The 14,155-nt window shown below is 45.8% G+C and overlaps 6 protein-coding genes across 6 annotated transcripts; 2 read left to right on the top strand and 4 right to left on the bottom strand.

Moving 5' to 3' along the window:
• Nucleotides 1-1,076: 1,076 nt before the first annotated feature.
• Nucleotides 1,077-2,560, bottom strand: GLAREA_06572 (uncharacterized protein; the record flags this gene model as incomplete). The annotated part of the gene is made up of 4 exons (XM_008080520.1): nt 1,077-1,117; nt 1,199-1,746; nt 1,794-2,241; nt 2,287-2,560. 4 exons carry the CDS (start codon nt 2,558-2,560, stop codon nt 1,077-1,079), a joined length of 1,311 nt encoding a protein of 436 aa, XP_008078711.1.
• A 1,640-nt stretch (nt 2,561-4,200) lies between these two features.
• On the bottom strand, nt 4,201-5,065 carry GLAREA_06571 (AhpD-like protein; the record flags this gene model as incomplete). The annotated part of the gene is made up of 4 exons (XM_008080519.1): nt 4,201-4,278; nt 4,324-4,630; nt 4,681-4,907; nt 4,955-5,065. 4 exons carry the CDS (start codon nt 5,063-5,065, stop codon nt 4,201-4,203), a joined length of 723 nt encoding a protein of 240 aa, XP_008078710.1.
• Nucleotides 5,066-5,751: 686 nt separating this feature from the next.
• GLAREA_06570 (uncharacterized protein) lies at nt 5,752-7,783 on the top strand (the record flags this gene model as incomplete). Its single annotated transcript, XM_008080518.1, has 2 exons — nt 5,752-6,714; nt 6,806-7,783. 2 exons carry the CDS (start codon nt 5,752-5,754, stop codon nt 7,781-7,783), a joined length of 1,941 nt encoding a protein of 646 aa, XP_008078709.1.
• Nucleotides 7,784-8,304: 521 nt separating this feature from the next.
• Nucleotides 8,305-10,314, bottom strand: GLAREA_06569 (P-loop containing nucleoside triphosphate hydrolase; the record flags this gene model as incomplete). Its single annotated transcript, XM_008080517.1, has 3 exons — nt 8,305-8,672; nt 8,721-10,218; nt 10,264-10,314. 3 exons carry the CDS (start codon nt 10,312-10,314, stop codon nt 8,305-8,307), a joined length of 1,917 nt encoding a protein of 638 aa, XP_008078708.1.
• A 540-nt stretch (nt 10,315-10,854) lies between these two features.
• On the bottom strand, nt 10,855-11,317 carry GLAREA_06568 (Sm-like ribonucleoprotein; the record flags this gene model as incomplete). The annotated part of the gene is made up of 3 exons (XM_008080516.1): nt 10,855-10,895; nt 10,949-11,129; nt 11,192-11,317. The coding sequence occupies 3 exons, from the start codon at nt 11,315-11,317 to the stop codon at nt 10,855-10,857; spliced, it is 348 nt and encodes a 115-aa protein (XP_008078707.1).
• A 304-nt stretch (nt 11,318-11,621) lies between these two features.
• On the top strand, nt 11,622-13,997 carry GLAREA_06567 (uncharacterized protein; the record flags this gene model as incomplete). Its single annotated transcript, XM_008080515.1, has 1 exon — nt 11,622-13,997. One exon carries the CDS (start codon nt 11,622-11,624, stop codon nt 13,995-13,997), a length of 2,376 nt encoding a protein of 791 aa, XP_008078706.1.
• Between the last annotated feature and the right edge of the window lie 158 nt (nt 13,998-14,155).

Below are 14,155 nucleotides of genomic sequence, written 5' to 3'. Positions count from 1 at the left end.
CATGGACGAGTATCCCCTTATATTGTCTACAGTAGGACGTAAATGAAGATTACCTAGCTTCGATCGAGGGAGGGTAACGTCTGCTCAATATATCTTACTGGGCATTATTTTGCGCTGCATAAATTTCCAGAAAACAGCTTATGACTCACTTCTAAAGCCAGAAGTACTGCATAGTGATGAGAGCTTCTCGTTCTCTGACACATCAGTACATTTTGAACAGATTCATTCCTGACATGATACAAGATCGTATGTGCCGATATAAACGACTGTGCCACTTATGGTTTTACTCGACTTGCGTCTCTCCTGATCTTAATTTGAATTCCACTGCGTCTCTTTAGATTCATTTCGGATTACATGATCAAGTATCCGTATTCTTTAAATGATCCTTCTACATATGAAGTCTCGGGCCGAAGATAAATATTGCAAACAAACAACTGTCTATTAGCTACAACACATCTAAACTGGCAGAATCCTATCTGGAGTATCACGAGTGGCAATTCTTTTCTATCAGCCTTACCAGCATACAATTGTTTGGCGTAATTGAGCCGACGGGAATAAGCCAGCTATCGCCTCAGTGGCACTTTACGAATACTTGGAACTCTGCTCCAATGAGTCAAACCGTTCAAACATCAGAAAGCATACATTTATATTTCTCTGTAATCTCCCAAGTCAATGCCAAACTTTTCTAGGAAGTTGTTCGCTTCTGGAATAGGAGCGTCCAACATTACAAATCCTGTGGCTTGAATCCTTTTCCGCACTTGGAATGTGTCACAAAGTCTCGTAAGTAAAGCAACTACAATTAAACACATTTACGTAGAACCAAGGCTCTTAAGCGTCTGAGTGGTTTTGGGCGAGAAGAAGATACCCTGTGACTCAAAAGGAAGAGAAGCCGACACTTGCTTGAACACTTGCTTAACCCGAACCAAATTGAAGTTAATAGTCGTCTTGTTGATTTGACTGTAGATTATGTGCCATGAAGGCACGCATGCTCAGAGCCTAGTACATCTATGCGACCCGTTGGAAGATGCATGAGTATCAGCAGCCATACTCGAAACTGACGACTCGCACAAAATCCGTTAGCCTACCACCTGATCATTCCCTACCTCCAACATGCCTTCTAAGGCACATCAACAAGCACACCATAGACCGTTACTTCAAAGCACAACTTGAACATAATTCATAAAACATTGTCACCTACTAACAACATACTCCCTCCCAGTATCATACACAATCGGTTCCGTCTTGATAGTATACTCCTTATGTACCACAATCCCGCCCATAAACTCCGACGTCCTATTCTGCCGCATGCCCAAATCCCCAGACCCCTCAGCCGAATTATCAAAACTCTCCCGCGTACACGTCGCCAAACCAGGCTTCGTACCTAGGTAATCCTCAGGCCACTGTTCCTGACTACCGTTGATGCGATTAAATCCACCTCGTGAGGCCGTAGGATCCGCAAGAGGAATAGTTATCGCGCGCGAGGGGAGGTGATCGCGAGATCCGGCTTTGCGGCTGTGGTTGAGTTTGAACTTTTCGATGCCATGGCGGAATTTGTTGGAGTCGAAGTCTTTGAGAAAGGTGTTCAAAAGGGGTCGGAGGGATGGGAGACATGCTGCAATGAGGTAGACCCCTGGTTCGACTGTTGACCATAGAACGATATCTACGCCGGCCCACGTGAAATCAAGATCGTAGCCCTTGAGCTTTGTGAAATATATAGATATCCGAACGATGGATGTGATGATACCGCTAAGGTCATGTCAGTCTAGTAAATTATCAAGAATCTGACAACTTACATGCCACCTGCCATAAATGTAACAGTGAGTCCAATCTTCTGATTCCTCGAAGTTTGCAGTCTCCAAATAAATGGCAAAGGCAGGATAATCATCATCAAGTCCGTCAGAATAATTGGCAAGCAGAACCATATATACACCTTGAACTGATTCAGACAAGTTCCCTCCTGTAGTGGATTCCATTGTTTCGAAAATGGGACACACATCCTGAATTGTACTATAAATTGCGCCAGCCAGATGGCAATGATGAGCCCAGCGATAGCATGAGAGGCATATCGAAAGACCTTCCCTGAAAATATCCGAAGATATAGACAAATGATGCACAATCTAGGAAGAGCAACGGCCGCCGGGTTGAGGAATGATATCGCAACTGTGAGTTTAAGAAATATCTGGATCTGTTCCCACGAAACTACTTGGACATGTCGTCCAATTCCACCCGTCTTAACGTATACTAACAGCTGTTAGCGAGGTTGAGTTGATAAACAATTCCACTCACTTATACAAATAACAAGATTAGCAGTGCAAGCCAAAAAGGTCGGCACCATCAACCATAGATCCAAGTCATGTTTAGATCTAAACTTCAACCTCGAGTAATAGAATAAGGCGACAAAGAGACATTCGAAGATGGCAAAAGTGATAACGGCATTGACAAGTCGATAACTATCGTTTGCGAGGGCGAATTGAAGAGTGAAATCTCCCTTGATAATGCTGGCCGCTACGAATTCGCTGATTTTTCCAGACTTAACAGCTGCTTGAATAGCATCGTTCATGTTCTCGACGATCTGAGTGCATGTCAATGCATGGCCGGACCGGCTAGCATTAGACGAGAAGAAAGTGACGACGATGCGCAAAGAAAGTAAGGCGATGACTGATAATATGTAAAGTGTGTGACAGGAAGAGGATGCTTCTTTGAGTTGTGGGGTGGGCAATGAAAGGCGCAGCATGGGAAAACAACTCTACACCTTATCGGAAATCCCGTCTTCTCACCGGCATGCATCCTTCAATACAACTCTGCATGGAGAGAAAGACAGTAAGCATGGCTGCCCTGCAGTGAGAATGATTAATCCAGAGTTATTGGGGTCGTGTCCCTAGATAATCCGCAGATTTTGTCTTCGATACTCCATCTTAATACAATTATTCCATTGTGTGAGTCGAGATGTACCTGCTTCAATTTTAGTTCGTACTCAGATAAACCTACACGTGGGATAAAGTATCTGGCGTGTCTCGATATTCGTTCGAAGCCATTTGGATTGGTGAAAGCCGTGCCACATGTTTGCATGGGTCTCGTGCAGACTACAAGCATCAAATCCTCCCACCTGCCGAGAATGTGCGAATCTCACAATGAGGATTGGACAGTTCGCCCACAGGCATGTAAGCTTGTCATCTAGAGGTGCTGCCACCAATCAGCAAAAATTAAAATGGACAAAGATTATCGACCAAGACGAGAGGCAAAAATCAATGATCATCCCATGTGCCCACTTTGAATGGTTAGTGCCCGGTACTGAATTGCGTAAGTCAGGGGCAGCTCAGATGAATCTGAGATTCGTGGATATTTTTGGATTCATAGCCTGTCCTCGTGGTGTATTCCCCACATGCTTCATCCCGAAACAAGTTCGATAAGACTGTGACCGGCTTCTCGGGCTGACATGAGAAAAACAAAGAGTAGAAGCTTGTCACCCAAAACGGAGAGCGAAGTATCGCAAGTCATGAAAGACAAGTGCCTTGTTTATGATTTGGTGTTATCGATAAATGTTTTCATAATGACAATCATTGTCGGGAAAATACCAAGGGATCTCCATACAGGCTAAAAGTTGAAATTCTGGTACTCACTCGAATACCCATACAGTGATAAGGGGAATGATCTTCAAGATTACGGTCGAGCCTCCGGAGCCTTTTCAACGTCAATTTCTCGCCGCAATTTTACATTGAGGAGTAGCAAGCGTTAGTGACCACAATAAAATATGGTAGAGCTTTTGAATATGACAATAATCGAAAGTGGATAAGAAAAAACATTAATGTATTAAACCGGATGTAAAGCACTGTGTCAATTCTTAAACATTGCTCTTGACTGCCACCTTGTCCTATCCGTTGGGCAGTCATCAACCACGACCGCACGACTGAATCCCCACATCGCTTACAACGAACTTTCGTAATATGCGTTTCATGTACCTGCCTCCAACCGTTTTCGGATGGGGAGAAGGATCAAGAACCTCGTGTTCTTCTTAGTTCTACCAAGCCACGAAATATGTAAGCTGACGAAACGTGGAAGGTGGTACATGGGGGAGTAGAATCGCCCAGGATCTCTGGGTAACACGAGAATGCAGCAAAAAGGACGATCTTGCATTTAAGTCGCCAACAGTTTTTGATTGGATCAAGCATACGAGAAGCCGTGAAGCGATCGTTCGTTGAATTACACTTCATGCTCGACATCAGCCATTCGAGGGACTTTATGAAGGCTAACCCTGCCGTATTTCGCCACAAGCTCAACCTTGAGAGTGTAAGTATTTGCCAACCAGAGAATAGTTAAACTTACGCATTGATGTACCGATTCTACATCTTCTTGACTGACACCGACTCTTCTTATCCCTCGGAAATGCCATGCGGTCTCTTTTGGCAGATTCTGTATCATAATGCCGGAAAGGACAACAAGTTCTGTTTCAATTGGTCCAAGTATAGTATGATCTGAAAGATAGAAACCGTAGGTGATATGTCTCGAGATGAAGTCGAAGTCTCTGTGGGCTAGAAAATTGTCGGTTGAAGCGGACAAATTGCCTTTGTAGATTTGATTGAGCCAATTCTCCCCTCGAGCCAGATTTTCCGGCCCAGTTACCCAATTTTCCCTATAGAAGTCAACGACTGAGAATCCATCATCATCGTCTTCTCTTCTTACCTCGAACATGAATAGTCTTTATCTTCTGGTCGTTCGACCTGCACTATTGAAATTATTCCCTCGATTGGTTTGCAAACACCATGTATAGCAATGCCCTTGACCAACGCTTCCCGAATCCGGCGGATCAGTGCTTTTCGAGCCTCTGATGTGGCATATTCGGGTTTGTTGATGAGATATGTATACAGAGTTGCGATTTGTTCCGGTTCTACAGAGACCAAAGCAGAGAGCTACGAGGTCAGTCGAACACTCCTCTCCATCCTGGCAATAGACTCACTGCAACCAGATACCATTTATCGCTGCCGAGGGTCTTGTGTGGAAACTTTGCTTCAATGGCTTGTAGGAGGGCAATGGTGTCTTGTTCGGTTGGGGGTGTATAGGAAGTCATGGTGATGCTTCGATGGATGGCTCCGACAGGCGTCAATTGATTTTTGGAGGGAAACAGTGACTTGTTTATGGGTGTTCGATACGATATTGTTCGACCTAAAATAATCTGTCAGCAGAGATGAAGCTTGAAGGAAAGATGATAGCTGTGTCGGCCGACCTGATATACTGGTAATTGTTCTCTGCGCCCAAGGAATTGATTGTACTGCCGCTCTTTTGAAGGAAGAGGGTATTGCCCGAGAAAGTGAAGTCATACCAAAGTGTCTGAGACGAAGAGACCAGAGAAATATACCTATCTTGGTGCCTTGGTGATCCTTAGTCCAATAGCCAAAATAAAGGCTGCGGGACACGGATCGCGGGAAACTGAAGCTGACAGGAGACAACTTCGAAGAGACCAGCGAAGAGATATTACACCAGCTAGGGCATCATTAAGAGTCTTGCAACTTCATCGAAATATGCAAAAAGATCAGACTGTCGACGATGACAATATTCATGGCAGTAGAAGTGGATTTTGCTCTTGGCATGTTGTGTAATGTTATGATTGATTCTCGAAGCTTTTGGCTGGGGCAGCTCCCGTCGAGCTCTGACCTTGATTTCAGCCTCACCCCTCCACAACTCTCATGCCCCGCATTGACAGCAACCCCCTCTTTCTGCCACCACCCCTCATCCTTCCTCTGCCAAAGACCTGCGATGGATTCTGCTCAAAAAGAAACGCCTCAAGAAGCTCCGAGTACTGAGGTTCAGCAAAACGATGCGCCGCCCGATCCTCTTACCGCCATCACCGATAGCCTCCCACCTGCCACCGACTACCTAACTTACCTGACTATTCTTGAGTCCCACCTATCACCAGACATCCTACCGAAGCTCAACGACATACTTCAAGATGAAGAATTGACACAGCATATTGGATGGGATTTGATACATCTGCTTCTGCCCCTGCCAGGTGGTGAAAAATGTCTAGAAACGGTTGCAAGATTGGGGAATCCGCGCGAGGTTGTTTTGAAGGTTACAGAAGCACTGCAAATACTCGAACTAGACAATGCTGCGAGAGATGAGGAAGGGGAGGAACAGGATGAGGAGGATACAGAGGAGACTACAGCAGACGATGAAACTTCAAACGATCCCAATGAAGTCGTACCTAGCTCTGAGCCCACTGAGGTCGACAAGTTCTGCATTCTTGTCAACTTACTTCAAATATTACATCCACGAATCAAGACGCAATATCCTTCTCGATTTCTTTCCACCTCCCTCATGGCAATACTCTCAGCTTTTAGACCTTCGAATCAAGCTACCTTGGCCGTTATATCTTTTGTTCATACAGTGTCAGGGAAAAAGCGGCCACCTCTTCCAGGGAGATCCTCAAGTATGAGTATTTCGGTCAGATCCAGTGGAACAGAATCCAAATCTTCTGCACCAGACCCAGAAGCAGAGGAGGAAGACCCAAGAGAAGCGGCCATACAGAAGAAACTATTACAGTCATTTGTTACGCATATATTAGAAGATTATGTAAACGAGAACCCCTTGGAATGGTCTGCGCGATTGCAGGAGCTGTATGATCCCAAAAGAGTTGTTACAAACAAGAAGAGTCTTAGTCAATCATTTCGAGATGTCGAAGAACTACAAACGAGAGATACAGTGGTGGGGCAACTAGTAGTAAGTTATTTTGGCCAATGCATTCACGCCTCTTTCCAGGCTTGACTCGTAATAGAGTTCCTAATTATGGTGCTAAAACTGACGAGTTTAGGCCCTGGGAAGAGACCTAGGTCTTTCCGACTATACTGAGTTATTCGAGGCAATTTACAAGAGCGAAGAAGAGTCCGACGATGATCCAGAATCAAATTATCCAACATCACCCAATGATATTCCACTTTCAAAGCCTGGGTCACTGTGCTTGATAGCATCGTTAATTTTCGCGTCAATCCTATTCGATTCAAAAACGCCTCCTCCGAAAATGTCAATATTTCCAGATCACACCAAGCTCATGGCCCAGTTTATTGGTACGAGCGGTCCAGGGACTAATGGTACGGAAAAACCAGGTGTGATAGATGCGATACTAGCCATCGGATTATGGCTAGAGCACAATAATCAATTCGTGACAGGACCACTGGAGGATGAAGACTATCTGCAACAGCTTCAATCACTCTCTCTTTTATCAGCTAATACGCCGTCACCAACACTACGATACGCTGCTCACTCACTTACTTCCGCAATACTTCACGCTCATCCAGTCGACCGCCTTCGATTGACCTTTATATCAGATACCCTCGAGCATTGTCCTTATGAAACATTGAAAGCATCAGCCGTATCATGGTTAAAGGAGGAACTGGTTACAGCACAAGAGAGGAAAACCGAAAATGTATTTGGCACAACCCTCGCTCTTGCAGCTGCGCAACCATATTTATTCCCAGACACATCGGCCCTCCGAGAAGCAGACGAGAAGGAATTAGAAGAGGAACTTGCTCAGTCATTCCCATTCCACATGGCTGTCCTCAATTTCATCTACCTCATCTCCAACAAGCAGTTCTCCAACGTCGTACCACCAGGTATGATGGTTGTAGTTGAGGAGATATATCTAGGCCCCTTGCGAGCCGCGCAGACGAGAGCACTTGCAGCTCAGCAGGACGGCGAAGAAGGACATATTGATCATGCTCATGGTTTTACTTTTGACCTTCAATTACTTGGCGATCGATTGGCGCTATGTTCGACGCATTTAGAGACTTAGACTTGGTAGATAGGACGATGTGTGATGATGAATATACGATACCCAGTGGTTATATGAAAGATGAGATTCTTGAACGTAGTAGACTTGAATCTTGATGATTGACCGTCAGCACGGAACGAATTCGAGAGTTCGACCTGTGAACTGAACTGTGTGCATTATTTTTATGACTTGTGCTTCATTTACAGGTAAATGTATCTCTGTGCTGCCAGTAAACTGGACGAAGGAACTTAGAGTCCTAGCTGGCTGGAAATCTCGGTTGGAACGGGCGTGATATAACCGAGATATGGGCAAACCTGTGATAGTTCGTAATATTAGCACTCATTCCAATTGATGAAGGATTGGAAATGTGGGTATTAGGAATGATAATGAATTGGTGGACATAGTCACAACCAAGAACGCTGACTACCTCTACAAAGCTAAACACCATTTCCTAGTCCAATACGCAATGCTAAACCCAAAATACCAATTGCAAAAACAACGTCTATCTCGAACCCAATAAAGGCCATCAATCTCTCCCTCCATCAAGAAGCAATCACAGGCGCAGGCATCTTCTCCTTCTCCCCCTCCCCAACTTTTCCATTTGCTGCCGCTTCCCCCTTCCCATCCCCCCCCTCCTTCGCACTACCCGGATTCAACGGTTTCGCAGGATCATACCCCACACTCTTCACAATTCCCAGACCTTTCGTGCGGCCTTCCCTGAACAGCAGCCGATCACCCGGCGCGAGATACTCAGGTCGCTGCACAAAGCGAAAAGCAACGGTTGCTCTGTCACCCGTGCGGATGTAGGAACGGTCTATGTCTATGATCGCGCAGGTTTGCGAGACAGGGCCAACGTGAAGCATGGCTTGGTATTTGGTTTTGATGGTTGTGGCGTGGGAGAGGATGAGTACTGGGGTTGGTTAGAGAGAGAAAAGGGGTAGGGAGTGCGATAATGTACCTTCAGCGACAAATTCGCGGTAGACCTTTGGAGAATTCTGTTCTAGTTTCGGTAACACGACCATACCTTTCCGCACATCTTTCCGCCGTACCCTTTTCAGTGCAAAAGACGCTGATTGACCAGCAGAAGCAGCAGGGACAGATATTCTTTTCCGCTCTATTGACCTGACGGTAGTGGTTGTGAACTGACCAAGTGAGTCGGGACCGATCAAAACTGTGTCTCCTGTATGAATGACACCACTCTTGATGATTCCAGATACAACGGTACCAACGAAAGGAACGGAGAAAGTGTCATTGACATGAAATTCGAACGGAGCATCAGCATCATAATGGCCATGATGAGGAAGGATGTTGAGAAAAGTCCGTACGAGGTCCAGAGACTCTCCAGTAACATTCGAAACCTGGAATATAGGACATATCCGCTGACTCACAAACTGTGTCGCAGTATTGATACATTCTTCTCGGTTCTTGATGAATATTGGAATTTTCCGAGCTCCTGGACTTTTTAATATCCTTGTGATTTGCTGAATTGTCTGTTCCAAGATTTGAGGCGGGCAGATATCGATTTTGGTTATCACAACCATAACTGGGACGTTGAGAGCAAGAGCAATTCCCAAATGCTCTTTACTCATTCCAATCAGCCCATTGTTAGCAGCTACCATCAGTAAACAGTAGTTTGGACTTGAAGATAAAAGTCCAAACACTGTGGTCCGTAGATATCGCTCGTGTCCAGCCAAATCGGTAAAGGAAATGACTTTGGCAGACCGTTTACCAATCTCTTCCCAAGAGAGCTTTCGACCTGGTACATCGGATGCAACAACCTTTCCCATGGTATCAAATCCCATAATCTCCATTCCAACAGAACTTGTCCTTCCACTCTCAATCTCATGTTTATGTCGGAATAGGTTGACTCTCGCTTTGCCTCTGCCATCATCAAGACCACCCTTAACCAACACACCCAACATGGTACTTTTTCCGGCATCTACATTTCCTACAACCGCTATTCGTGTTTCAATGACTTCTTCCACCGTGGCAGGTTGTTGTCGGATCAGTATCTTGCCACTACAGTCTGTATCTTTCTTGGTGGCGTTGGGCTCCAACTCTGCTTCTGCCTCTTCACCGACATTTTTGGTCAAAAGAACCTGACAATCTGCCCGTAGTTTGCTCGCCGCCAATTTTAACCTCTGTAGTGATGCATCCCATTCATCTTTCGTCAATGCCATGCTTTCTCCATTATTCTCAAACCCAACCTCAAATACGGTCTCGCCATGCCCTTCCTCTAGTCTTAATTCCAGCAGAGAGATCAACTTTGATAGGTCATCATCTTTGCTCAAGAGGAGTTCTTTCAGTCGGACGGTAGGAGAGTTATCGGCGAGGTCTAGTGAGTTGAGAATGTCGAGCTCCGCATGGTCATCGACTCCGGCTGGTGGTGCATTCGATGAAGAGGGGTACCGCAGAGCTTGTTGCTTTTCTACATAATCTGCGAATTCGCTGAGGGCCTGGTATGAAGTTAGCGATTGATAATTTCAACAGAGTTCACATACCGACTCTCCTTTCCTGCGCTCGTGTGGCAACTGTTTTCCTTTGCTGGTCATTTCGAGTGAAGCCGCTTTGGTATAAATGGTGTCGCAAAGATAGTAAAGGACCGAATTATTTTGTTCTTACGGATAGTTTAACAGGAAAAAGGAAATGTATCCATGATATGTAATTGAAGTATGAATTAGGGGCGATTATAGTAGGTGAACTTGAGAATGACAGTGATGATGACTCTTTCGGTCTAGATAGCCGCTGTGAGCAATTCATGGGGAGCTTTATCGATAAGCCGAGGGGTCAATGACCGGACGAGGCAGACTTGAGTCAGAACCACAACCAACACCCGTAGTGTCATATGTTCTTCTGGGTGAAATCCCATCGACAATTCCATTTGCATCGTATTTATGGTATCATTTTGCTGGTATATCCGCCATCGCTGAAATGCCCTGTCCGCATTGCCCTTGTGCTTCGAGCCCAGTTGCATGCATCTCCAGCAGTATCACCCCCACCAATTTCCTGCACCCATTGCTATGCTCCCTCCCTTGTATCTTGCTAACCTCGTGTTGCTGCTTTCATAACGTCGGGCAATTGCCCGGGTGTGCTTATAATGAGCCTTGCGGCGAGATGAGGACAACACTATCGCCTGTTGAGAGATCAGCTAGCGCACAACAAGAGGCAGGACTTGTGCAAACATACCCCGAACAAATAACATTTCCGACTTTTTGTTTATCGTCTGCAGTTGCCAATTAACACAGGAATAGAGCCATAGACTCATGGAACCAACCTTGACCGTTTCCTCCCCATCGTCGTCCTCCTCTACCACGTAGACCGTCTCCTGCACATCGCCCAGGACTAGATTACAATGACTGTCGTATGCCTGAGTGAATTAGAAATTAGAAAAGAGTGTCCAGGTACGAGGTCTGAGACTTGAGCACTCACATGTAATCGTCCCTTGAGTTCTCGGTCACCTCTCAGCTTGACAAAAACAACCTCATCAAGGCAGAGTCGAACCAAATCAAGAGGTTCAGAGACCGGACCGGAAGCTGTATCATCAACATCTGCCATGTTGTGTAGTTTATTTACGGCGAGATTGCGTATTGATTTGGTCGTCCAGGAACTGAATGTTCAACCCCCAATTGAGTTTCGCGACAACATTTCATGCGCGCGGAAATATGATAATCCGCTGACTCCCCGGGGCGGAAAAACAAGTTCCAATTCAACAACAAACTTCCGCTATCCAGGATGAGCTCGGGAGCTTCAAACTTCCCCAGACTCTCCCCACCTCCGCATTCTTAAAGATCTCCGTCGCGCTCGGATCATCCTCGCGATTCATCAATACAACATGCGATGAATACCATATCTTTTCTCGATGTGTGGCCTTGTTTCTGCCGTGGAGGCAATGCGGTCTCGCGCAGTCACCTATGGTCCTGGGAGGAGGAGCTGTAGAACAAGATGGGGTACGAATTTAATTGTTCACAGAATACGACAACAAAAGGCCTTTAGCTCGTCTCCATTTACACAAGATCAATTGGAGACTTCAGAAGAAGAGAAATTGAAACCAGACCAATTGGAAACTTCAGAAGAAGAGAAATGGAAAGCAAGGTTCGAAAATTCTGTGGAGGAATTGGGCGCAACGACATATCGACCGCAGGACCTAGGAACTCCTCGACAACCTCCTCCTCGGCTACCTCGTCTTGCGCAACCTCTCCCACAACTCGACCATACAGATGGACACTTTCCCATCTTGTACGGCCGAAACCGCCGTTCGCACAGGATAAAGGAGAAACGTGGCTACATAAAGAATGTCGTGCCTGGAATAGAAAATTACAACCTGCGCTCCGTTGAGCGAGAACATCCGTGGGAAACTTCGAAATCTCCACGAAAGGCCCTTTTGGATGCTTTACGAATTGGGACCCATCACTCAGTACTGCGATGTTTGATTCGCCTGGTCATGGCTGGAACAGAAAGATTCGCATTCTTAACAGAAATACCATCCACAACCTTTTCCGAAATACTCAAAAGTCTGGATCCTCATTACTTCCTAGATGAATATCAGAGACGCTATAAAACCATCATCAAACCTAGACATATGGAGATTTTGAGTTTGACTCAAAGAGGGTTTGACAGTTACCATAAGTTTGCCAGCTTGTTCCTATCTGAAATGACCCCAATCATCAGAGCTCGCCGTGCTATTGGTCCGCTGACTCTCACGGATTACTCCTACCTCTTGAAATGTGCTCGCGCGACAGGAAGGTTGCACGAAGCAAATGCTATATGGCGGGAAATGAAGAATGGAAAGATCAAGCCCGACCTCGATTGCTATAATAGTTACATGGGTGTGTTGTGTTGGTCCGAGACATCCAATATCGGACAATATACCAGCCTGCGTGTCATTCCTCGAAATTTCGCACCTCGCCGGTGGGACTTACCCCCAGAGGACCTCCAAGGCCATCGTGTTGGCATCGGCGGTATAAAGCAGAAGATCGTGGAATTGTTTCAGGAGATGGTGACATATGGACTTGCGGGAGATGAGAGAACATTTTGTTGTATGATGATTGGATTTGCAAGAGAGAGAGATTTGTCGAATGTTGGGACACTTCTCAAAAGGGTATGGGATATAGACGTTGACGCTGTTGTCGCATCACAGGGCTATGAACGTCCAGCCAGGAGATACGAGGCGAATTCTCCTTTTTATCCTACGAATCAACTTCTTTATACAATAGCCCACGTCTACGCCATCAACCACCACATTGCGACCGCCCTACGATTGATAGACTACATATCGAGGCAATACTCGATAGATATCGAGCACAATGTGTGGACGGAGCTGATGAACTGGACCTATACGTTAGCAGTTCCCCGCACTTGGAAATACGTGGAGCGGTTGAAGTTTGAAGAGCCTGATGATGAGGGTTTATATCAGACAGGTATTTCTGATGCAAGCGTATCCGACAATACAGGTAACTTGACACTGCCTGCTTACTCAGTAGTGAATCTCTGGAACACATTGATCGCAGAACCATACAATGTCAAGCCATCAGTCGAGCTTGTGAATCTCCCAATCTTGCGAATGATAAGGAATATGTCTGCTGTCAGAGCTCTTGACATGATGGAAGTCGGCAGATATTACTTTAAAGAAGAAGTCTCTCAATTAAACAGTCTCCAGGCCGAGATCAAATCGTTAATGATGAAAGACTCGAAACATCCAGCGCTCGAAGATATGATCCAAACTCTTCATCTCAGTCAACTCAAGGTGCGCCACAACAGAGCCTTGATCCGAAATTGGGTTCGCAAAATCCTCACCATGAAATTCGATGGTTACCCACCAGGACACTGGGCAGAAATCCACATGCCAAGGATGATTCGGGACTGGGATATCTTCCTTGACAAGTGGGTCACGATTACCACGGAGACGGGGGTGATGAACTTGAGAACGCACTCTTTGGAGCTCAATCGGCTGCGCGCGTGGAGATTTCGATATGGTAACAAGGAGGCGAAACTTCATAGGATGGCTAGACGGGGTGAGCCGAGACGGGTTGTGGCAGATAGACGGAACCTTGTCAGGCACGTTGATGCGGTCCACAGTAGGGGGAAGAAAGTTTCGTGGTCGAAGAGGTATAAGAAGACACCGTTTTTTGCGGGCGCCATCGTCTCGACTAGAGGAAAAGGTGCCTCAACCGGTGGAAGGTCTTTGGCACAGGAAGAGGCTTCGAATAGGCCCGTGACGCTAGCGGATATGTTATAGGTCTTTGGTATGTGTGGATAGTATATAGTATCTGGTATATACGAGGAGCAACCATGCAAACATTCTGCCAAAACGTACAAATCCTATTCTGTCTCCTGATATTCATCCTTTAAATTCACAGAGTGTATCAGCCACTCTGTCTCGCCATGAAAACAATA

The sequence above is a fragment of the Glarea lozoyensis genome (genome assembly GCF_000409485.1).
Source record: "Glarea lozoyensis ATCC 20868 chromosome Unknown GLAREA14, whole genome shotgun sequence".
Taxonomy (NCBI): domain Eukaryota; kingdom Fungi; phylum Ascomycota; class Leotiomycetes; order Helotiales; family Helotiaceae; genus Glarea; species Glarea lozoyensis.
This window is presented reverse-complemented; position numbering and strand designations above follow the sequence as displayed.